The sequence below is a fragment of the Aythya ferina genome, assembly GCF_964211825.1.
Source record: "Aythya ferina genome assembly, chromosome: 6".
Classification (NCBI taxonomy): domain Eukaryota; kingdom Metazoa; phylum Chordata; class Aves; order Anseriformes; family Anatidae; genus Aythya; species Aythya ferina.
In genome coordinates this window covers 14,546,197-14,570,282 of record NC_140303.1, presented here as the reverse complement: position 1 = coordinate 14,570,282, position 24,086 = coordinate 14,546,197, and the positions used below count along the sequence as shown (strand labels likewise).

General features: G+C 39.1%; 2 protein-coding genes across 14 annotated transcripts in view; one reads left to right on the top strand and one right to left on the bottom strand.

The window, feature by feature from the left end:
• The window catches only part of CARF (calcium responsive transcription factor), a 43,293-nt gene extending 22,334 nt beyond the window's left edge, over nt 1–20,959 (bottom strand). For 4 of the 13 annotated variants that reach the window (XR_014694183.1, XR_014694184.1, XR_014694185.1 and 1 more), the window contains exons 1-8: nt 18,288–18,823; nt 17,017–17,070; nt 10,993–11,114; nt 9,236–9,457; nt 7,997–8,117; nt 6,724–6,853; nt 5,652–5,736; nt 970–1,159 (exon numbers count right to left, since the gene is read on the bottom strand). Coding sequence is in view for 10 of the 13 variants with exons in the window: in XM_084523058.1 (XP_084379184.1) it covers nt 970–1,159; nt 5,652–5,736; nt 6,724–6,853; nt 7,997–8,117; nt 9,236–9,457; nt 10,993–11,114; nt 17,017–17,041 (895 nt within the window). In the remaining 3 variants the exon portion in view is untranslated. Of the gene's footprint in view, nt 1–969; nt 1,160–5,651; nt 5,737–6,723; nt 6,854–7,996; nt 8,118–9,235; nt 9,458–10,992; nt 11,115–11,739; nt 11,791–12,740; nt 14,306–14,338; nt 14,588–14,902; nt 14,946–17,016; nt 17,259–18,287; nt 18,824–20,837 lie in introns of those variants that run through there. The other 9 variants (XM_084523052.1, XM_084523059.1, XM_084523053.1 and 6 more) reach the window with 9 other exon arrangements.
• Nucleotides 14,979–23,014, top strand: WDR12 (WD repeat domain 12). The gene is made up of 13 exons (XM_084523070.1): nt 14,979–15,133; nt 15,218–15,312; nt 15,623–15,717; nt 16,339–16,445; nt 17,270–17,385; nt 17,930–18,084; nt 18,832–18,877; nt 19,516–19,601; nt 19,800–19,940; nt 20,030–20,135; nt 20,947–21,079; nt 21,916–21,988; nt 22,580–23,014. The coding sequence occupies exons 1-13, from the start codon at nt 15,093–15,095 to the stop codon at nt 22,655–22,657; spliced, it is 1,272 nt and encodes a 423-aa protein (XP_084379196.1). The 5' UTR covers nt 14,979–15,092; the 3' UTR covers nt 22,658–23,014.
• The last annotated feature ends 1,072 nt before the right edge of the window (nt 23,015–24,086 follow it).

The window sequence follows — 24,086 nt, the reverse complement described above, 5'->3', positions numbered from 1 at the left end:
ACAGTACTTTTGTCCTGCACAGTTTAGAATTAAGTTATCTGAGATTTAAATTACAGTTCAGAAAACCGCATTTCCAGCCTCTGTTCTCTAGATGTAAAGGTTTTTAATGAATGTTCTTCATGGAGTGCTTACATTCTAACCCTAACTGCATTGAAAAGGCAACTCATTAAAAATACACGTAATGCCTGTATGGGGATCTGAGCAAAGCAAAAATACTAAATCCTACAACTTAAAAATCAGTGTCTCTAGTAGTCTGCAGAACTTTGAAGAAGAAAGTCTATGTGTGGTTTTGTTCTAAATATCTTACTGTGGGGGAACACATTTATTAAGCAGATCTTACAGAAAATTAAAAATATCTCAAGTGCATTTGGGGAGCTGGAAATAAAAATGTAGATCATTTTGGTTTTAAGAAATTTCTTACCTGAATGAACTTAATTTCACATACGCATCGCATGAACTAAATGCATATTTACCTACCTCTTTAAGTCTCCACATTCATTAAAAAAAAAAATAAGTCTGTCTGCTGAGCTATGTTGATGTTTACTTCTTTTTGATTTTATAGGCTGCCACTGAATCATCTTATTGGCTCCTGTGGAACAAACTCTGCAAAGGGTCTCCAAACCAGGCAAGAATGCTGAAGCAAGCTCTTACCCTTAGGAAAACTTTCAAGACCTGATTGAGCAGAGGGAACCTCCGCCCAGAGAACTCATTCACAAGTACCATTTGATGCGGGTTCCTAACTAATTTATTTCTAAACAAAAAAGGGAACGAAACACTCACATCAAAGCCTGTGTTTTCAGGGAAACAAGCTCCTTCAGACTGTGGCATAGAGGTACCAAAGCTGCTCTTTTTTTTTTTGCCTTGACTTTACTAACACTAAGGAACACCACAAGGATCCTTCTTTATGGCCAACTGTCAAGTGATGTTGAGATTTTTAAAGTAGTTATTGAAATAAAAGAAGTTAGTTACCTGCATTGACAAAGGGGATCCCATCATATGGGACATACTGAGATTTCCACATCAACCGTGTGGCGGGTTTGGCTGGGCTTGGAGACTGGCGCGTCCCCCATACGCTTTGTGTTTGCTGCTTGTGTAGCGTTAGAACACTCTCTAATTCTGTCTCGCTCACACAATAGCCGCGGTATGAGTCCCCAATTTTCTGCATGGAAAGGAGGTGAAATAATAGGATTATTCACCCAGCTGACTGCTCTCCATTACCCAAGAAAACAAAAGCAGTCAGGGACTCTGCATGTGAGAATACAGGCTCACATTTTTGGTGCTTTGTGTTTTTTCCTTCCCCACACTATTGTCCTCGCAAGCAAATTTACCACTGGATCTCGCACCAGAGTGTTCTCCATTGAGGTCAGCGGTCTGTCAGCCCTCAAAGACCCTAAGTGCACCAAGAACTCCACAAAGGTTCTCAGAGTTACTGCCAGTGCTAATTTCCACAGGACAACTTGATTTGTTTTTTCCCCCACAGTGCTTACTTTTGTTGCAGTTTCCTTCTAAGACAAATTCATCTTAGGTAAACATTTTGATGGAACTGCCTCAGAGGATCTCTGAAGTGCTAAAAATTGTCTACATATCTACTTCAGTGCACGGACACTGCTCTGAGGTGTAGCAGAATACATCTGCTTGTGCCACTAGTAACTGCCTCACCTGCTTAGTGCATTAGCTCTGAATTGAATGCCCCAAGCTTTAAGGCTCTCTCCATTCAAAAAGCTACACAGAAGCACAACACACAAGATTTGTCACGTGCATATCAGCTGTGGTTTCAATGAACTTTGCTAAACTCCAGGCAAATACAGAAAACTCGCATCTAGATCTGATTCAAAGAAGTAGTCAACAAAAACAATTATAAACAACTCATTGACTTTGCAACATCCCCTATGACAGCTGCTCAGCTGATTCGGTGCTGGTCTGTGAAGGCCTGCCAGCAAACCATGAAAATACTGGGACAGGAGTGAGCTATCCCATCCAACAGTAACACCAGGAATACTCTGCTAGCTCATTCTTACAACATAACCAGGGAGCAAACATGTGGTGAATGAATGCTGGCATCTGATGCATCCATTTTGCCACCTTCAGTGACAAAGCAGCCAGATGTTTAAATAATACTGAAAACAAAAGCAGCAACAGTATCTGTCCAAGACTATTATCGCAATATTTATTAATGACAACAACATAAAACTGTCTCATAGTTACCTCAGAAAAACAAAATGTCTGTGGTTAGCAAGACCTAAAGTCAACAAAGAGCAAATGAACCCCCTTCAAACAAAGTGGGGAAGCAGGCTGTTGCTGCTAGCACAGTCCCCATAGGCTAAGGTTACGCATGCACTGACTGCAAGAGTCAGTCTGTGGTATCAGTTTCTTACACAGCAGCAGCTCACTGCACTGCGAGCATGCTGCTCCACCACTTAATCAGGTCTGCATACGCTGCAATCATGCAGCTGTAGCAAGGAAGAAACATGGGTAATTGTTGTGATTGTTTAGCCAGAGACTGTAAATAACAGACAAACAGAAATGAAGCGATCTGAAAAATGCAGAAGGAAAAAAGCCTGAGAAGTACCAGAAGTACCTTCTTTACAGAGACCTAGAATTATCCCCTCTCACAGCAGGACATGCAATATCACTCCACAGAAAATACTACATTACCACCATCTCTTTCCACACCTTACACTGGTCATTATAAACAGCTTCTTGACCTTATTCTAGGGAGATGATAGAAAACGTATAGAACTGTTGTGCCAGAAAGGTAACTGTTAAGGTACTATCTCTTATTGTAGCTTTAATTCTATGCAAAATCCAGCATTTCACAAAATTTGGATGTGGGGGTAGAAAAAAATCATATAGCACGTAAGATCCCCACTCTCTAGGAGCTTCTGAGGCAGGAACAAATGGATAAGTGAGACCATCTGTTCCAAACAAATAAATGTTTTTTGCATAGTTGATTAATTAAGGCAGTTTTTAATTATGCTTTATTTCAGTATGCTAACACATGCTGGAAATGTGTTCTGATCCTAATGCTGAAAACTTTAAGTAGGTTAAAGAAAATAACTTTTTTTTTTTAATCCGTTTTTCGTTACCAAAGTAATTACCCTAAAGTAATTGGATACTTTCCAACCTTTTTAACTCCAGCCAAATGTCAAGCCAAAAAAAAGAAGCAATTCCTTTTCTCCCCCTAGCCTCATCTCAGTAAGAGCACATAAAAGCTTACACTAAAGTACACACATCAAGACTGCAGTTTTCCTCGACTGAAGTAACAGCAAGCAGCAAAATGCCAGAGGCATTACACTGTCTAGGCACAGCAAGCATAAGCTGAATAGTTCAGGACAGGCAGAGAATCAGCGCTAAACACAGAACTTAGCTCTAGTTTTGTAGTCGCAGCTCTTACTGTCCTGGGTCTGCCTGTGCCTGCTGTACTGACCACACTTCAGAGCTCAGCCCTGGCCAAGAACTTGGGATATACAAAGGGCAGTATGCACCCAGGCTATGCACGGCCTCACCCGCTGGTATCTTCCATGAAATGCACACAGACTTCCACTTCAAGTTTGGTTCTATTCTAGAAAGTGACTGAAAAAGTGGAATTGTGATTTAGCTCATTTATCTGCATGAAGAATGGCTGGACTAAAGGTGAAGCGTTTTCTCCACCAGATCCCCAGTTTCCAGTAGGACCATTCCACCCTGTTACTGGTAACAAAGTGTTCTGCAAGACACCAACCTCAAAGATAAATGACACTTCAGAATCCGATGGTCTCTAGTCTGTGCCCATAAAAACACATATACATCTGAGCCATCCCCAGTGGATTTACAAGAAACATGTGACTGAAACTCAGCAAAGCAACTCTGCTGATAACACGCAAGGAGGGAGAGAATTTGGGTCATTCCTCCTTGGATGTGCTGAATTCTGCATGGAGAACAGCAAAAATTTATTTTTATTTTTTAAATAGAACTGGGAAGATTAATGCATTCAGGCAACAGTTCAGCACAGAGATACTTGTATACTCAGAACACATGCAAACATTTCAAAAAATATCTTTCTTTTTTAAGAACAATAGAGAATATTCTTTTTCTCTTTCTGCTGCTGTGAATTTTAAACTCAGCAGGTGAAAATTCTTATAAAAGACTTGTGTTATGGTTTGCTTCATCTAAGTCCTATAAATTGAAGCCAATAATAAATTACTCAGACATGCTACATGGATGCTAAAATGGGAGAATACGTCACAGTGGCAAAAGCACAGAAGTTATACAAGGGTTATACGTCTTAATGGACTTGAAAACTAACCAAACACTTGAGGTGACTCATTGTTAACCATATCTCTACCATGGAAGAGTTAATGTTATTACTTTTTGACCTCTAAATGTTTAATTGAATAAATATTGGACAACACCATTCATATGAAATAAAAGACGTAACAAAAGGAGCAATAGATTGATATATTTAGTCAATTTAAAAATTATTTCTAAGTGGATATGGAAAGCTATTCGATTTCTAAGTCCTTTGCAGCTGCAATTTCTAGGTATCATTGGCAAAACCAACAGGGAAAAATGTTCAAATGGTAATGATATCTGAAGAGGTAAACAAGATAGAATATCATTTTTCCTTTAAAAAAGTATTAAGAAAAAGTAAAAAATAAACATCTATCAGGAAGTTTGGTAGCAGGAAGATGAGGTAGGTGCTCTCTCAAAATCCTCCCATCACCCCCTTTCCTTTTAAATGATTCATTAGGTATTCTAGCTGTTAACAACATCCTAAGTCACCAGGATATTTCTGTAGACATCTAAATACGCAACAATATGAGAGTCCTGTTTAGGTCAATGCCATGACAAGGAATAAAGATAGTTTCATTTATATCAAGTATACAAATTCTCCATTTAGGGTAGTGAATTAACTGTACAAACTGCAGTTGAAAAGGATCATTTTATAGTTTCTTAGTAGGCATTTGGAAACAGAAGCATCAGCCTTTCCCAAATGTAAAGATTCTCTCTCATGAAGTGTAAGAAAATCCTAAAGCAAGTATTGGTCACCACAAAGGAAAAAAGAAAACTTGGGATAGGATCTCAGCATTTTTCAACAAATGAAAACAAGCACAGATAAGCATGCATGATAAAAAAGTAAGAATATTTAACATATTAAGGTGCTTTGATAAGTCCCAGACCTGACCCTGGCAAGTAGTCACATGGATTTTGATTTCTAAGAGACAACACAAACTAATATGAACAGTAGCAAACTTACAGCATACAGAAGAAATTTTATTCTTGCACTTAGAGTAAGTGCAACAAAAAGTGGTTTGCTCAGCAGAAGACACCAGGGCTTACGCTGTATCAAGAACAAACTTGATAACGTTGCATACACAAATGGGAATCAATGGCTCTTCCCAGAACTGTATAGCATCACAAGATTTCAGAAGCAGAATTTGTGCTTCAGGAGCTGTTCATGGTCAGTCATTCCCAAAAAAGAAAGGGATTCCATAGCATGTAAAATGCTATTTCACATGCTGAAATGTTTAGTAGTACCAGCTTGTAATAGTACAATTTCATAACACATCTTGAACACAACTTATACAACTATAAACATTATTCCTGTCATGGAATAGGATCTATGTCTTGATCATGATGAAAAAAATGAATAAGAATTCTTTGTAGCTCACCTCACAGTTCCTGAGACGGCGTGCCCACACAGGCGTGTTTGGTGGCAATTGCTGGAGAGGAATGGGAAAGGGGTCTTCCAACATCCTGAAAAATAAAATGTTGTAAGAGTCTGAACAGACATCCAGGAAAGCTGATTTTTATCCTGACCCACAGCTATTAAATCAAAACAGTGCATTACATAAAACAAAACAGGGTATATGACCAAACTACAGATACTATATCAACATGCCTTTGAAAAGGTGGAGTTCATTTTTTCCATATTCTACTTCACTGCTAAAATAATTCACAATAATTATCGCTATTTTAAAAATCATTGTCTTCTGTGTTCAACAAGACCTCTAAGCATTCAGTATTCTCAGTATTGTTACCTAATAACAATAGCCAAAACACTGAGAAATAGACTATTTGATTATCTTGATAACTGTCTTATGCAGACTGATGGCAGAGTGCTGACCATTAAACAAAATATCCAATGCATGTTAAATGCTACACATTTTAGTGGATTTTAAATGAAAGCATTCACAATTAAAAATGCATCCCCATCACTGAGGGAGGGGACAGAGTTAGGTATCAAAGACAGGAAAGGAATAACTGAACTATTTAAATTTTAGAAACTTTATTAACCAATCTGCCTGTGTGTTCCACTGAAACACACCATCAGCAGCAACTTTCTTATATATTTTACGAAAGGAAGCTTCAGCTTTCCCTGCAGCTCTTTCAATAAATCACTTTCGGCTCTTGGCATTACAACTATCTGGAGTAATTTCAGTAATTTGCACTGTGTTTCGTACAATACCCTCCTATTGTTCTAGTCAGAATACATCCAACTTGCTTTGGAATACAGGTATTTTAACTGCTTTTCTCATGTTCTGGCACATACATAAGGTCCCAGTAAACACAGTTGGCTACATATCATTCACTATGAACTAAAAGTTCATAACCTCCACTCAACCACTCTGAGGTAATTTGTTATAGCCGTCACAAGAAACAAAATCCCACAAGCCGCAAGAAAATTCATCAGCATTACCAGCAGGTCAAAGTGACTGTTAATTCTTTCAATTCCTAACCTACCTGGTGGTTGTTTTTTTTGATACAGTGAGAGATGCCTGTGGATGTAGAATGTAACCGCTTGCACTGTCTGCTAGAGCAGCCATTGCCACGGTCTGCAAGTTCCCATCACCACATTTCTCATCTGAAACATCTTTGCAAAAATAAAACATCCTTCTGGTTAACAAAAAAGAATGGGAAAATGACAAACTATAATTAAAATTATGTGTTGGAAGAACAAACCTTCTGACATATGAAAGACGATGATTTTAAGAAGAAAAACTGTTAATTGGTACTGATAAACTCTAGGCACATACATCAAGATACACCCAATAAGGTTGTTTGTACTTGGAGACTTTGGTTATCATGCTACTGCTAATGAATCCCCACACAACAAAGCAAATAATCAGAAGAACTTTAAAATCTGTTTTACATTTCCACAAATCTATACAGGATTACATGACTATTTTGTTCAGCTGCAAATTGCATTTTGATAATCTGTTCAAATTTTTTATTTTATACAGAAAATGCATAACAGTAACAAACCTTTCAGAGTTTGACGTAACACGACAACTGAGTTTTCAGGATTATTCTGTGAATGCAAACTAGTACACAGCCTTTAGCCATCCAGCTAGGCTTACAGATAAATAATCAATGCTTTCAGATTTTAAAATACATCCTTTCCTAAAGAAAAGCTTAAAATTTGTGCATGTAGTTGTGCATCTCAGCACATACTTAAAATGTGACACGCTGAGGGCAAAAACTTGGTGACAAAGTAGAAATTGCATCTCATGTGCTTCACGGGGAACTGAATTTCTACCTAGATACTTCATTTCTGGCTTCACAAAAGATGCCATATCTCCTGAGTGAGGTGTCTGGAACAGATAAGAACAGGAATTCTCCTATCTGCTTTACTTGAATTAACTACTTCGTTCAAAAATGAAACAAGCAGGCAGTAAAAATTGGAAGCTGCTGGTACAGTTGTCTGATATAGCAGAAATATATTTATTAATGATAAATAATGCAAGAAGCAGCTTTATCCTTCATATCTCTATTTATCTATGACACACCTAAAGTGAGCATAATAACCTTTATTTCACAGGTTTTTGTGCAACAGAAAACACTGCAAAGCATGCCAAATTCATAATCAGAAAGCAGATTCAGTAAATATGTATTTTTGTCTTTTAACTTTGGCTAAGGAAAGGAAATATACAAACAAGAGGTTCTTAAAAAAAATCACACAGGATGCACTTAGTCAGAGGAACACATACCCTCAAGTCCCACAGCTTATACTCACCCTGAGTGCTGGTCACATCCAGGAGCTGACCTTGAGGAATAATCACTTGGGCCACTCCTGGCTGGGCAGAAGGAATGACATGCAGCACCTGGCCATTTTCTGACTGGCTGGCAACAATCATCTGTAAGGCAATCACAGAAAAGTATGAATGGTGCTAGATGGTCTAGTGATCACTGTCCAGATTGACCAGTTTGGCTTATAACTAGAACAGGAAATATTCTGGTTGCAATTAAGGCCTATAAATTAACTTTGTTTCACATAATAAAGGAAACTGTCTATTTAATGTCAGTTTCATAAAATTATTTTCCACCTTTTAAAATAGCCATTTACTTGATTAGAGAGGAAAAACAAACAAACAAACAAAAACAAAAAACAAAAAACAAACATACAGGATTCTACAACGAATTACACATTTATTCAGAACTGAAAGCTATCAAAAACATGAAAGTAATTCATAATTGGATTCACTGTAACCGCATTCATGGACTAGCAGGATTAATCATAACATATAAATAAATTTGATCTTTACTCCTAAGAAATTGATCTATATGGGCAATGTTTCATGCAAAAGCAGACAGAAGGTAAAGCTGCAGAACTTGAAAAAACAAATTAATTAAATCTTCAAAAATCCTAGAAAACTAAAATGACTCCTTATGGTAAATAGTGCTGCAGTTACCAAGAACTTGTTTCCAGCAATGTTATGAAAGCTAACATAACAAAATATAACCCTGTTCCTGATTTATTGCACTTGAAACGGGTCAGGTGTCTATAATGACAATACAATATATGCCAAGCAAACTACTTGAATGAAGGAACACTTATTTTGTAAAAAGGTAACTAAGAACTACAAAGCAACATTTTGAGCAGATTAAAAAAAAAAGATCTAATGGGTTAGCTTATTGCTAACATCCGAGTCCTACAAAAATAGACACACATATCCCGGGAATATAGAGAAAGCAGCAACGATATAAGTACAAAATCTCATCACCCAATAACATCCAGGCTGAGTACTGACAAAAGACATGACACTGTCATATAATAAAATTTGCTATGGCTGGAGATGGGGCTTGCCAATGAGGAAGAGCAACTGGAGCATGAACTGAACCACTGAAAAGTCTCACCTTGTTGCTCAAGACTGAATTAATTGGCTGTTACAGCAAACAAGCACCGTATATAAGGTCCTTCAAAGAGCTCCAATGCCACAGACTTCTCCACCTGCCCTGCTTCAGATGTACTCACCATCTGTGTGCTGGGCCCTCCTAGGGGCTGCAGCTCATAGAGAGGCTGCCCGTTTTGGTCTACCAGATGGAACTCCTCTGCGGAGAGAGGCTGAGGCTGGGGTGGCCGTGCAGGTGCAGCTAATGATGGAGAACTACCCAAAAGGCGTACTGTGATAGGTAAGGCTGCGGGAGAGTCGCTGTGTCCAAACAACGGATCCTTGGAATCCATGCAGGTTAAACGCTTTCACAGAGGAAAAACAGTAAAATACACTTTAATGCCAAGTAGCAATTTCTACTTTTAAAAAAACAAACAAAAGAACATTTAAAATTGTCACGGTGCATTTCTACTCAGATGGAGCTCTACGTCCTTCTGATCGAGAGGCTACTATTTAGCACTGGCAGTTCTGGTTTTCACATTTTCATGCTGAAAATATGAATACATTTCTACTTTCGAGAACTGACTCTCTACTAAAAGGAGAGAAATTCCACTGTGCCCAAGAGCTGTACCCCAAAATTACTTATAACTTTAAAACATCTCAAGCCTACCAAGAAACTGAAAGAACATCCACCAACTCAATTTGACTTAAAACGAAATCTTAGATATTATTCTACTCAGCCTTTAGATACTTGCATTTAGCTATGGAGACAAAGTTTCTATACACTGACTGCTTTCTTAATTCTTTACCACAGAAGAAGCACAAGCAGCAGAAAACAAAATCAAGTCCAAGAATTATACAGTGCAAGACCAAGAATCAGATCTTGCAAGTCTCAAAAAAAATACGTACTCAGAACATATTCTACTCAAGCTTGAGAAATTGAGATCTCACAGCACATTCAATTTGTATTAAATTTAAATGTTTAAACACAAATATGTGTCCTGTTGCAACTCTGTCAACACAAACATTAAACATTTAAAAACAGTAAGAATTAGGTAGCCCTATGTAAGTTTTGTAAGGCTGTCATTTGGCCAGTGCAAGAAGGGCAATCTGTTTTCTCTCTGCAACAATTACACATCCAGCTCTAATGCTTCTGTAACAAAAATGTGGAAACTGCAAATCAAAAAAGAGGGGAAAAATGTTTCTAAATTCTGTACTGTAGTCAGAACTGGGCCAGAAACCTTATGCAGTTTCAGCTCCTCTGTAAAAAACACCAGAAAACAACAAGATTGTATGAAGGCCATGAACACACTACTAACCCACTACCTGAATGATCTCTTAGCCAATGCAATCTGAACAAGAACATTTTATTCACAGAAGTCTCTGTGGCTAGGATAGGTGGCAATATTTAGTAACAGCTATACTTAAGATTCCCCTTCACTTGATGTCTATACATATTTTGTGTTGTCCTTGGACTCTCCTTTTCCACATCCGGTCACTAAGCAGTTTGACCCAATTTTCAAGTGTTCTGAACCCATCCAAAATTCTTTTAATAAAGAATTTTGTTAACAAAATAAGTATTTCTTCAGCACTGTAACAGGAGTTGCTAAATATAATTACTAAAAGGCTGTCATTACAGGTAACATCTGGATATTTATCAGTTCAAAACCGAGTGGCACAAGAATACAAGTGAAGGAACTTCTGTATTTTTTTAAAAACACAACAATGTATTAGTCTAAAGCGAACAAATACAAATACAAAGGGAACAAAAAAATTAGTCTAAAGGGGACAATGTATTAGTGTAAAGGGAACAAATAACAAAATATGAAAAATCACACTGTAAAGTAATTGGAGAGAACGTAAAGAAAGCGTCTAAAAAGACAGAATGTTCATATCTCACCTGAAAAACCCGATCGTTTGTTTCCAACTGTCCTGCACCATTGCAGTTACCTACAAACAAAACATTAGATCTTTCCATAGCAACATCATGGTCAACTCCATTTTCTTCCATTACCAGATGACCTGGAAAAGTTACAAAACTTTACTTCAGTACTAGCCTCAATCAAGAGGTTGCTACAGGATTTTTTCTGGTGTTAAAGATCTAAGTTTTACAGGTTCTAATCCCACTGCAAGCTAAAAGCAAAGCCCTCAAGATAAAAAGCCCTTGCTTCTTTACCACTTTATTACACACTGCAGGTACATTGCAGTGTGTTCCTCCAAGAGTATAGTTTAGCACCTAGTACAAGAAAATTTGCTTGACTTGTCATTGTGCACACAGATACAAAACAGACAATACATGTTCTTACGCTTTTCATTTAGATACATCCACAAGCACTTATCTATACACATCCAGAGATTCTTAGTACTTACAGATATGCCAGCACTGCTTTATGAAAATATTATTCATCTACTACCACAGTAAACACTCAGGACTCGCGTTACCCAACTCGGTCACAGAGCCATCTTGAAGTAAATTGCGTTTGTTTTAAAGGGGTATAAAATAACATTTAAATTACAGAAAATTACTACAGTTAGACTACATCTGGAAGCTTTGGGCACAAAAAGTGCCAGATATTCAAAACAAAGCTTGGCATGAATCATAGGATGAAACACAAAAAACAGAGTTCTCAGCACTTTGGAGATTTACCTCCCATCCCAAAGAAAAGTCCTTCAAGGAGCTCAGCTGCCCATTACAAACCTTCAAGCAAACAGAGAATATGAGACAGTGAATTGCCACAGGATAAGGCTTTCACCTAGCCAACACAGCCTTTAAAGCAGTGACCAAACCCAAATATTTATAAGGAACTAAACAAAAAGACAAATTAACCTGGCCTCTACATTACTTAAATATATATATATATTTATATATATATATATATATATTTAAGTAATGTAGTAGTAAAGTAATATGTCACTTTGGCATATTATGTGCGTACTGGAATATATATATATATATATATATATGTGAACAGAACAAAACTTAATTCCTGCAATTTGTATTGGAGGAGGGAGAAAGGTGCTTTGGAAATAAATACTCTTCCGTATTTATTTTAGAGACAGGCAGCATTATGTTAGAACATGACTCCTACCAGCTTTATGTTCTTCATCACACAGTAAATTCCTTCAGATGGACGATCTCAGCTGTGGCATCTAAACCATTTACAGCTTTGGTAAGGAGAATGTAAAAGACTATAAAGCCTTTCAGAAAGAACTGTACAACTGAAAGCATAAATTTATTTTTCTTTGAAAAGATATAAAGGACCATGGGCAAAGTAGAACATCTCCCTAGCTTCTGGAGATGAATAAAGCATTCTACTGATATGAACAACATTATGAAGTTAAGCTGCTCATATGCTCATTATAATAAATATTCTAAAGCAGATTTATTTTTCCTTTCAATTTTCAAGTGAAGACACTCCAAACCAAGCTCTAAATGAAGTTAATCATGTTTACCAAGTATTTTGTAGCTTTGGATCTGAGAACAATTATAGGATGTTTCAGTTTAAATATCTGAAGCAGACAATAGAAAAAAAAAATCCACGCCAGACAGAACTAGATTTCATCATCACTCAACCAGTGTGCCCCTATTAAAAGGCATAAATATATGTTGGTTTTGCTAGGGCAGCACTTTCAGCTGTTAGAAATCACCTGAAGATGTTCGTTCGACAGACAGCGATGGTGTGTGCTCTGAGCATGCCACAACCCTGCCAAAGAGAGCAGGGACAGCTGTCTCAGCACTGACCTGTGGCCAGAGCAGCCCAACGCTCTGTATCTAACATGCTAGTTAATAACAGCCTGGGGAAAAATGATAGCAGCAGGGCAAACATACAGTGATATTTTTCCAGCTTCCTGTTATAAGTAAAACAGAAATAGCTAGAGCATGAAGTTGTACCTTGGTGTTTAAAACACACCCTCAGTATATTTCTGTTCAGTGACCTTGTATAAACACATACATAACTAATAAATGGCATAGTTAGATAAATATTGTCAACTAATTCTCCAAATAAGACAACTAAATCCTGTTCATAGATATATGCATGGATATTTGTCATGAAAAAGTGAATAATACGCAAGTATCCCTCTTTTTCATAAATGTTTTACAATTGAAATTTTTGTGGCACATATGTAACACCATGGCTTGCTACATTTAGCAAGAAGTTGAGGGAGAAAGGTGGGAGTTTAACTTAGTGTAAAAACTGAATCAACAGCTGTATCCCCCACGCACAGCTCAAGTGCTGGCAGCTCTTTGCCTCAGCTTCAGGCTCAGCACAGCACCAGGAGAGCCACCTACGTGCTGCTCTCTGCCAAGCCCACTGCTCCATGGCTGCTTCCCACTCAAGGGTCAGCACCCTAACACTGCAGCACCGCTTCTGTCACCCTGCCTCCCCATTGAGAAGCACCCTGCTCAAAATAAAACAGTATCTGCAACTGCTGCTGCCCTCAGTTTGACTCCACAGAGAGCTGGCAGCCACAGAAACTGCTAGCACAGGTAAGTATTGCAACCATCACTAGTATTTTAAGAAGTCTTAGTGATGGGATCTTCAAGAGAGCAATCATCAGGCACTGCAACGTAGCTTACTATACTACCATCAGCAGTTCAGTTCCAAAGACAAACAAGATCACTCAGCAAAAGGCAGGCAGACCTGATGCTGAGGCAACACCTACAAACCAACTACAACTACACCAGTTCTAGACCAATGTAACTCTCAGGTCTCACATGACTGTGTGTTTCTGCCTTCCCTCAGTTATGAGGGCTCTTTCTGAGGGCTATATGCAGGCAGACCCAAACAGAAGTGCTGTCTTCCAAAATCCCAAATCAAGTTATTTTAACGCTGAGGAAATTATGCAAGATTTTAGTCTCTCTTCTCTTAGAAGAAAACTGAACTTGAAGAAAACATGTGAGACCATTTTGATAATAAGCCCATTCCCTTACATTTACAGACAGGAGTCTTCAGTGCGCACCCCTGTTAAAAAAAGAAAAAAGATAAACCAAAGCTCGACTAAATTCATGTTTTCAGCACTGCTGATAGCAATGTGCCTCATCTTGGCCTCAGTTTACACTTCATGATGGCAAATACAGTTGGAAGCCTTGCTAACAATTCTTTCTCAGTTTTCCCTATAATAATTAGAAGGTTTTATAAAAAGATTTAAAATAATTGCAAAGCTTAACACAACACTTCCTCTGAAAAAGCTGCCTCTGTTGAGACCGCTCTAACAAGCAAACCATTATAAAGGGCATGAATTACAGCGAAACGTAACGGGGACGAAACTGGAGCAGAGCACTGTCCTCAAGCAGGCAGCTAAACTAGCTTAACGTTAGCTGGTGCCGGGCTCGAGACTCAGCTCGTGTCCGCGGTACAGCAGCAGGCGGGTACAGCACGGAGCGCACGGAAGGTTTGGGAAGCGCCCAGGTGCTCGGCAGGGCTCAGGGGGACCCCTCAGGGAACCGCGGGGCGGCTCCGGGGGGCGCGGGGCCACTGGGGCTGGGCCCCGCCCGCTGCCGGGGGCGCCGCGGAGGGGCGGGAGAACCCAGTGCAGAGGCGAGCCGCAGGTGCCGGTGCCCCCCACCCCGGGGTGCTCGGCTCCGCTCCGCCCGGGGCAGGACCTTCCCCACCGCCGCGGGGCAGGGCCGGCCGCTGCCTCTCGGCGAGGGGGCGGCGCCCCGTCAGCCCGGCCGCCGCCAGGCTGCCTCCGCCGACCCCCTGCCACCCCTCACCGCGGGGCGCCGCGCCCCCGCCCCGCCGCTCTCTCTCCCCCAGCCCGGGGGCGAGGGGAGCCCGGCCCCGACCCCCGGAGCGAGCCCGCCCCACCTCGCCTCGGCTCCCGCCGGCGCCGCCATGGAGGCCGCCCCTCGGCGCACGCGCGGCGCCCAGCGGCCGGCAGGGGGCGCGCCGGCAGCGGGGAGGCGGCGCGCGGCCTGGCGGGGGCTGCGGCCGCGTGGGGCAGGGGCAGGCCGGGCGCTGCAGCACCGCCAGCAGCAGCAGCACCGCCAGCAGCAGCATGGCGCAGCTCACGGCGCGGTTCCGCACCGAGAACCCCAGGTGAGGCCGCGCCGGGTTGGGATGGGTGGGGGGGTACGGGGAGGCCCCCGCGCAGGGCCGGCTAACGGCGCCGCGTGCCCGCAGGTACGCCGTGGAGGATGTGCCCTTCTCCGTGCCCGCGGCCTCCGAGATCACCGACCTCAGCCACCTCATCAACAAGCTGCTGGTGGCCGCCGACGGTAGGTGCCGGACTGGGGGCTCCGCCGCAGGCCCCGCCTCGGCCCTGCGCTTCGGGGCCGGGCCGGGGCCGCACGGAGGGGTCCGGGGAGCAGCGGGCGGGCGCAGGCAGCCGGCAGAGCCCCCGTGGCTCGCAGCGAGCCTCCCTTCCCTCCCCTCGCGTAACGCCGTGGGCTGCCCACGCGTGGCCGCCTGGCTGAGCTTTTAATGCTCATGCTGGGTCTGTTCTCCTGAGCCAGCCCCAGAGCGAAGTTGTTCTTGATAGCATCTGTTAAACAGCACTACCTGAGAGTGAATTCTGCTTTGTTTCAGCTGACCACAAGTATGTGGAATTTGACTTCCTTATCAATGGCCAGTTTTTGCGTATGCCACTGGTCACACACATGGAGATGGAAAATATCTCCACGGTAAGCCATGCTTGCTTTCTTTCGCAAAACAGATTTAGCCAACATCTCTCAGTTCAAGAAAGGTATCACCCTGTCACCCTAACTAGGTAAATCTCTAAGCTGATGAAAAGTTGCCCTGCTCAGTTCTTCTCCTTTCCTGACTTACACAAAAGTTGTGTATGTTTAAAGTCATTCTCAACTGCAGAATGATTAGACAGTAGAGGACAGAGCAGTGCAAGAAACACCCTTAATCCAAACTGTTGTCTTTATACAATTTAGAGGGTAAATTATTGTTGCATGTAGTTTATCACTAACATGTTTTAGCTTCCCGTGCTCAGTTACATTGAGAGATAAAAGGAGAGGTTAGCATCACCTCTAAAAAAGTCAAATTCATGAATTACTTTAGACACGACTTTTACATAGGTAGATACAGTAAAGAGGAACCTGAAAACTATAACTATTTCATTTTGCTTTCAGCTTGCCATTAATTGTAACTTGCTAAAACTATGGAAAGCGATAATACTTGGATACTGAGACATTTGGTTCAATAAACTTTTATATCTGTACCACACTAAAATTAAGTATAATTGCTATTAAGAAAAATTAAACTGCACTAAATAACTCTTCTGTCTGTGAACTCAGGAAGAAGTGGTGGAAATAGAGTATGTGGAGAAATACATGGCCCCTCAACCAGAGGAGTGCATCTTCCATGATGACTGGATCAGTTCTGTTCAAGCCACTGAAGAATGGTACCACAGTAAACCAGTTCTAAGTCTGTATTACTTATTCCTGTTGTATGCAGAAGACTCCATGGTGTCAAATGAAGTCCTATTCTGTATCTTTATGTCTGTTTTTTTCTTGATCTGTTCTGATTTTTCTTTTTAACCTAGCAAGTCAGTCAGACACTACTTGCTTTTGTAAGGAGTTCGATTTTAATATCTCTGTTCTCTGCTGACAGCAACTTTAACACAGCAGAAAACAACTGCTTGAGATGCCGTTAGTAGAAATGGGTAACACAAATACTGCTCACTATTTCTTAAAGGACACCAAGATTTCTATTTTAAAGCTTAAATCCTTTAGACTTCAAATGTGACATTCATGTAGTAACAAATACAATTGTGTAGCTTTGTGCTGAGCTTTTCTTTAAAATGCACTTATAATTGTCCTTTTGTACAATATTTTTAAATTTATTTCCAAACAGCTAGGCCATGCTTCTCTAGTAAATAATGATTCGAAAGTGCTTTGAGATCCTCATGTAACATACTACAATAACAGCATCTTTTATTTTAAATAACGTATGAGATGTTAAGCTTCACCTACCAGAATATGCAGTACTCCCTCTCATTGCTCTTCTCCTTTACTCCTAGCCTTGCACTGTAACAAAATATATATATTTTTACTTTTCCAAGGTTTTTTTTGTTTGTTTTTAATACAAAGTAGTTACATTTTAAATTAATTTCAGCTAACCAGTTACTATGTTACTATTTTTTTTTCAGTTTCTGGTTGTTGTGTTCTTTCATAAAAACATGTTTGTTTTTAAAGACAAGAATGCTTCAAATTCTGTATTTTGCAGGATATTAACTGGCTGCTATGATCAGACTGCTCGAATCTGGTCTTTGGAAGGAAAATCTATCATGACAATAGCTGGGCATACAGAAGTAGTGAAGGATGTGGCATGGGTGAAGCAAGGTCAGCATATATCTTATGGGAGCAGTAATAGCTTGATTTATTGGGGGATAAATGTCAGTGTTGACTATGTTGAAACAACAGTGAATGACTATTCAATAATCACAGAATGGTTACAGTTGGAAGGGACCTCTGGAAATCATCTGGTCCAAGCCCCCTGCTCAAACAGGACACCTTCAACACATTGCCCAGGACAATGTCTAGAAATCTAGATGTTAAAAATTACTTCAGCCTCTTGTCAGAAGTCTTGATAATGAAGTTAACAGCTTGTTTTACTGGCACCATTACAGTAATGAATGTTGTACTTTAGCATTCATATTGTCTATCATCCTTTCAGTAAATATCTGTATATTGTATGTATATATCTGTAAATATTTGTATGCAGTATTTTGTATGTAAATATTTACATTAATTGTATTTGCAGAATAACAGTGTAAACTGAGATATGCCTGGGTTTCTATCTACTATTTCATCTTCAACTAGAATAATTACTATAAATGCTTTGGTAAGCTGAATTTGGTGTGAACATGACTTCTTTCTTCCTCAGATAGTCTATCCTGCCTGTTACTCAGTGCATCTATGGATCAAACTATCCTGCTCTGGGAGTGGAATGCAGAGAAGAACAAAGTGAAAGCCCTTCACTGCTGCAGGGGGCATGCTGGGAGCGTGGACTCTGTAGCTGTTGATTGCACGCGAACTAAAGTGAGTGACTTCTTAAAAGAAACCTGTTTTTTGGGATTTTAGCAACCTATATCTCAAAAATATATTTTTTTTGGCCCTCAGTATTACTGGTCATTGTGTTATTGTGACCAACACACTGATTTTTCCATTCCTGTTATGATGGTTATTAAAGATTATATGTGCTACATCAACACTAAATCTTTTCAACAAAGCAGTGCACTTACCTCTAGTATGACAAAAAGCTGAAAGTGACTTTAGATAGCCAAGCCATTATACTGCTGCTTTTGACTTCTGTTCAGTGAAGCTGAATGTTCATTTTTAAGGAAACATTGCATTTAACAGACATGAATACAGGTTATAATGAACTATTTTCAAATTCAACCTGTATTTCCACAGTAGTTTTGAATGGGAAAAAAATATTTCAAGAGTGATATTCATAAAAAGCAAGTGACAGAAGAGGTCCTTTCCCTTCAGGACTTCAGTACGTAAGAGCATTCATACCGAAGGTAGTCACCCCTCTCAGCTTGCCTCAGTAACAAAAGGATTAAAATAAAATCTGGTGATGAAAGAAAGAGATGTTTTGTAGATATTCTTCCTGCAAAGAAAGGAGGGGAAAAAAGAGTCATTTGATCTATACAAAAACTTCTTTGGTCTCATTTGAGGAGCTCAGAATCCATTGGTTATTTTTTTCCAAGCAGGAACTGTACTTAGTATGGCCTGCAAGGCCTGTCTGGATCAACTTTTAACAAAATGTTTCTATTTTTACAGTTTTGCAGTGGGTCTTGGGATAAAATGTTAAAGATTTGGTCTGCAGGTAAGATAAGTCTAGTCTGGGATCCTTGGCTGTCTTCAGAACTGTACTTAGAACAGCCTGCATGATGAATACATGAATACTTTATAATGAAAACTTGAATTTCAATAAAAGCAAGCTTTGACTTTTTTTGGGAGGGGACGGGACACAGACACAACAATAGCTTTGTAAGCCTGTACATAGCTATTTTAAATTACTGTTTTGGGTGGTAAAATTTTCAGGTGTGGTTATTAACAACCTGTTGCTGCTTTATTCAGAACACAATATTTTGTGTCTGTTTTATTTAAACATGCAGGTTTTAATATAGACTCTACAAAACAAAGGTTTGTGGGTGATTTTTCTGGTCTATCAACACCACAGTATGGAGGACAATAAGATAGTCAGGTCTTTTCTAGAAACAGTTTTTTGTTGTTGTTGTTTTTTTTTTTTTTTGTTTGTTTATTTTAATCTGCATGTTCTCTATCACTGTTACCAGTCATATTTTTCCAGTTGGGTGTATATATGTAGGTACTGTATCTAAAAGAAAGATTGTGTTTACCCCGCACTTGACTTACTGTTGGGATTTTTGGTGAGGCAGGATGGTCTTAAAAACACTATTACAACTTCAGAAACCTCTAGATCAGGCCTGTCTTTTGTCATAGTCCCTACAGATGAAGAGGATGAAATGGAAGAAGCAGCAAACAGACCACGGAAGAAGCAGAAAACAGAACAGTTGGGACTAACAAGGGTAAGATGAACTCCAGGTTTGTCCAGGAATTTATCTGGGAAGTGTGACCATAGAAAGTAATTGTTATTTGTTAATATTTACTAGACCAAAAAATTCCTGTGATGTGCCTGAGAACGACCAGATTCTTTCTTTTATTTATTGAAAGAACAAATGTATAAATGATACTCAATCTAATCTCTTCTCACTTTCAAATTCTAGACTCCCCTGGCAACCCTCTCTGGCCACACAGAAGCCATCTCCTCCGTACTGTGGTCAGATGCTGAAGAAATTTGCAGTGCATCGTGGGACCATACCATTAAGCTCTGGGATGCTGAGACAGGAGGTCTCAAATCAACTTTGGTGAGATCACTGTACTTTGTATATCCAGCTTAAAGAGTCCTCCCCGCCCCCCCCTAATTTTTTTTTCTTTTTTTTTTTTCTTTTGACAGACGGGAAACAAAGTGTTTAATTCTGTCTCCTACTCAACACTTTGTCGACGTCTTGCATCTGGGAGCACTGACAGACATATTAGACTATGGGATCCTCGCAGCAAAGGTGAAACAAAATAATGCACATTCATTAAGTCTTTTTTTTTTTTCCTCCAAAAATCAGAATTTCTCCCTGTTAGGAGACATTTCAAGAAGTGTTTTCTGGTGCCTTTGCTTGAAACAAGCCATTTGGGAGCTTTTGTTAAATATAGACATTAGTTCTATTTTCTCTAACTTGGTACAAGACTCTTTTGATTTTTTTACCTAGTGATTTAGAGAACTTCACTTAGTAAGTTTGAAGAAAAAAGGACAACCTAAAGTATATTCAACTGGGTTTTTGCAAAACCTGAACTTTTTTCTTAAAAAAGATTCAGTCCCTCTATTGGTAGGTAGGACCATCATTAAAGTAAAACAGTGGTCACTTTGTTATGCTATAGTGGTGTCATCTCTGACAGGACTGCTAGTCAGTTATGACTGAATCAGCCAGATTTATTTCATAGATATATTTACTTGTTTAGCACCTATAAATCTCATCCAGAGTTCAGCAGTATAACAGTATTATCTTATTTTTTAATAATAAAAACATTTTTTTTTCAAAAATCTTAAATGTAAAGAGAGTTTAGGGACTAGAAAATACATTTTGATTGTTTTAAATTATTTTTTACCAGAACTTGGGTAGCTTTTTTTCCCCCCCCCAACGTTCACTTTCTTCAAGTTCACTTTGATTTATGAAATTAGAATTGCAGGGTATTAGAATATCAACACTTACCTTGAACACAAATGTGTTGCTGACTTTTTTTTCCCCACTGGATTTTGGATGCATCTTCAAAGGCCTGTTTCAGTTGACATCTGCTGAGTAGCTTTTCTCTTTTGTCCAGATGGCTCCTTGGTTCTCCTGTCTCTGACTTCTCATACAGGCTGGGTGACATCTGTGAAGTGGTCACCCACCCATGAGCATCAGCTGATCTCTGGTTCTCTGGACAACATTGTGAAGCTGTGGGACACAAGGAGGTAAAATAAATGCGTTCCTTACTAGTCAAAGGAATGTAAGCGCACATGGTCAGTTAACACAATGAATTAGTGAGATCAGTCTGAGAAATTTATTGGAAATTCCTTTAGTATTTCTGGAAATCCTCTAGGATTTAGAAGTCAAGCATATAATGAAAGGAAGAAAAGTATTTGTAATCGACATGATGACCTATGGCTTAATATCTGTAATAGCTGTATGGTGTTCCAGCACATGATTGACTTGGCATTAAGAACAGCATTGATTGAAATGCAGAAGGCAGGAACTCTAACATTGCTACTGGGATTAAGAACAGCAGAAAGTCTGTTACACGTTGCTCTATCTCAAGGAACAAAACACATACTACTTCTATAAAATGAACCTAATAGCATGAATAATGAACTTGCTACTCTTTTCAGAGCTTCCATAACAAATTTCTGAAAAATGAATTGGTTTGCATTCAGAAGATATAAATGGCTTTTCCTGGAAAAAAAAAATAGTCAAACAGTATCTAAATGGAAGAAAAAATATATAATAAACTGTTCCTAAAAAAAAAAAAAGAAGTCATTACACTTCAGTCTCAAAGTAGCTTAGAAGAAGGTGAAAAACACCACCGCTTTTCTCTTTGGGGATGTAGGAGAGGTTAAAACTACTTTAAACAGCTGTGGAGAAAGCAGTGGAAATGTCACAGACAGTGGAGATCCAAAAGTTAAAATGTTTAACTGCTAAGACCACATCTGTGTGATACCATTGTGACAGTATTTCTTCCAGTAACTGATTTTGCTGACTATAATTACTCACAATTTCAAATGCGTGACTATAAATACTTGTGTTTTACCAGTTGCAAAGCTCCTCTCTATGACTTGGCTGCTCATGAAGATAAGGTTTTGTGTGTGGACTGGACAGAAACAGGGGTAAGAATCCAAAAAGCAAGTTATTCTATTTATATACATTGTGGTTACAAAGCACACTAAAAGCAATATTTCTTCCTTTATGCTTAACAGTGGAAGACATCAGGAAGTTTGAGTAGTTGCTTTGGTTGACAGTGGGTAAAAAAACAACAACAAAAAACATGTTCCACAGTACTGTTTGCTGCCATAGAGACTAAAAGAGCAGCATGAACTGAGAGCTGTGGCATGGCATTACATGAGGAATGGAGGAACTTTATAATCCTCTATAGCAAGCTGTTCTGCTACTCTAGTGGTACACACATGCATAAAATTAAGAAAATATTTTGTTAAGATTTAAAACTCTCAATAAGGTTCCTATTAGGCAACAGGAAAAGGCAGGAGGAACTTTAGAAGTTTTCCACAAAACCTTTTTCTCCTAATTTCAGGAGGAGATTGCTTCCACAGTTTGAGTTTTAGTCATGCATTAACAGTTCATTATTTGTTGCTTTTCCTGTTCATGTCTTCAAAGGAGAAAAAGATGAGTGTCTCTTAAATTTTGTTTGGGTATTTTGCTTAGTTCTGGTATTAATCACAATTTTCTTTTCCTGTCATCAGTTACTATTGAGTGGTGGTGCAGACAACAAACTATATTGCTACAGATACCCAGCCACAGCCTCTGACGTCGGAGCATGAAGGACAACTGCCAGAAGATTTTTTTAAAAAACATTTTGCAGCAGTCACTCCGTTAACACCTGAAGGAGGTTTTTGTTGCTCAGAGAGCAGTTGTTCCTACTTTTTGTCTTATTAACCTGTATCTGTAACAACAGAATGACAACCAGCAGCTTCAACCATGACTACTGTGAAACAAAGCAAAGGCTGTTTCCTCCCTTGTCAATTGCTTTCAATTTAAGATCTTTTAAATGGCTATTTGTATAGACCTGTTAATAACAGTAAACTGTTCCTGACACTTAAAGAAAAATTACTCACTGGACTAAATTATTTTTGAGTTTATCTTTCCCTTTAAAAAAATAAACTTTTATCTATAGTTCATTGGTTTAGTGCCTCACTTGATGTAAAAATCAGACTTCAACTCTAATCTAAGTACGGTGGTTGGCAGTTTTTAAGATTAGGTCCTTTACTGACAAATGCAGTCTGCTTTTTAGGATAACACTTAGTATATTTGCAGTGCAAATGTAGATGGTGAAACAAAATCTGAACTGGCATTACTACTAGATTATTGTAAAACAGTACTTACAACACAGTCAAGTCACAACTTAGATTTCACTCCAGTAATCAACTGAAATTATCAAAAATATCAAAACAAACTGAATAAAGTCAGCTATCTGTTTATAACACAACTTGTATCTAAATCATCCTATCAGTATGGTTTAAAATCTGCATCTGTAGAATACTCACACTGAAGTTGTATTTTTAACATCCAAAATCTATACCAGAATGGCAGAGCTGCTTTTTAAACTCTCTGCAGGGACTGAACTCTCCTTCTGTCTTATAGTATTTCTAGGATAAATAGGACAAATGCAATTAATACTTATAAGAAATAAGTGTTTCAAAACATTTAAGCAGCAAACTCTTTTGAAAAAAAAAAGAAATGTAAAATTTGGTATTCCATTTTAAGTGCTTCTTTCACGTTAAATTTGTGAGCATGCAAAACTTACGCAGACATACATATGCACACTTATAGAGGGAGTTGTATGAATAGAACTGTTTGGTGATTTTATTTTTTTTTAATACTTCTTTGTGGAGAACAGCACAGAATGGCCAAAGGCTGCAGTCATTTGCTTACAGATAGAGCAACTTGCCTGTTTCAGCATCATCTTGGCATTCTTGAACATCAATCTTTCTCAGTATGTCTAACTGTCTCCAGACTTGTGGGCTTTGCTCTACCCACACATCATTTACTAAGAAGTTGTTTAATCCATAATAAAATATTTCAAAGCATTTATATGAATTTGGCACAGGATCTATTGCCAGACTGTGCAACGTAAGACCAACATGGTTTTACTAGATCTTAGTGAAAATTTCATGACTGTCTGTTCAGAGAAATTAGACCTACTCCATACTACTTTTCCCTTCCCTCTCAACATAAGAATTCTCCATAAAA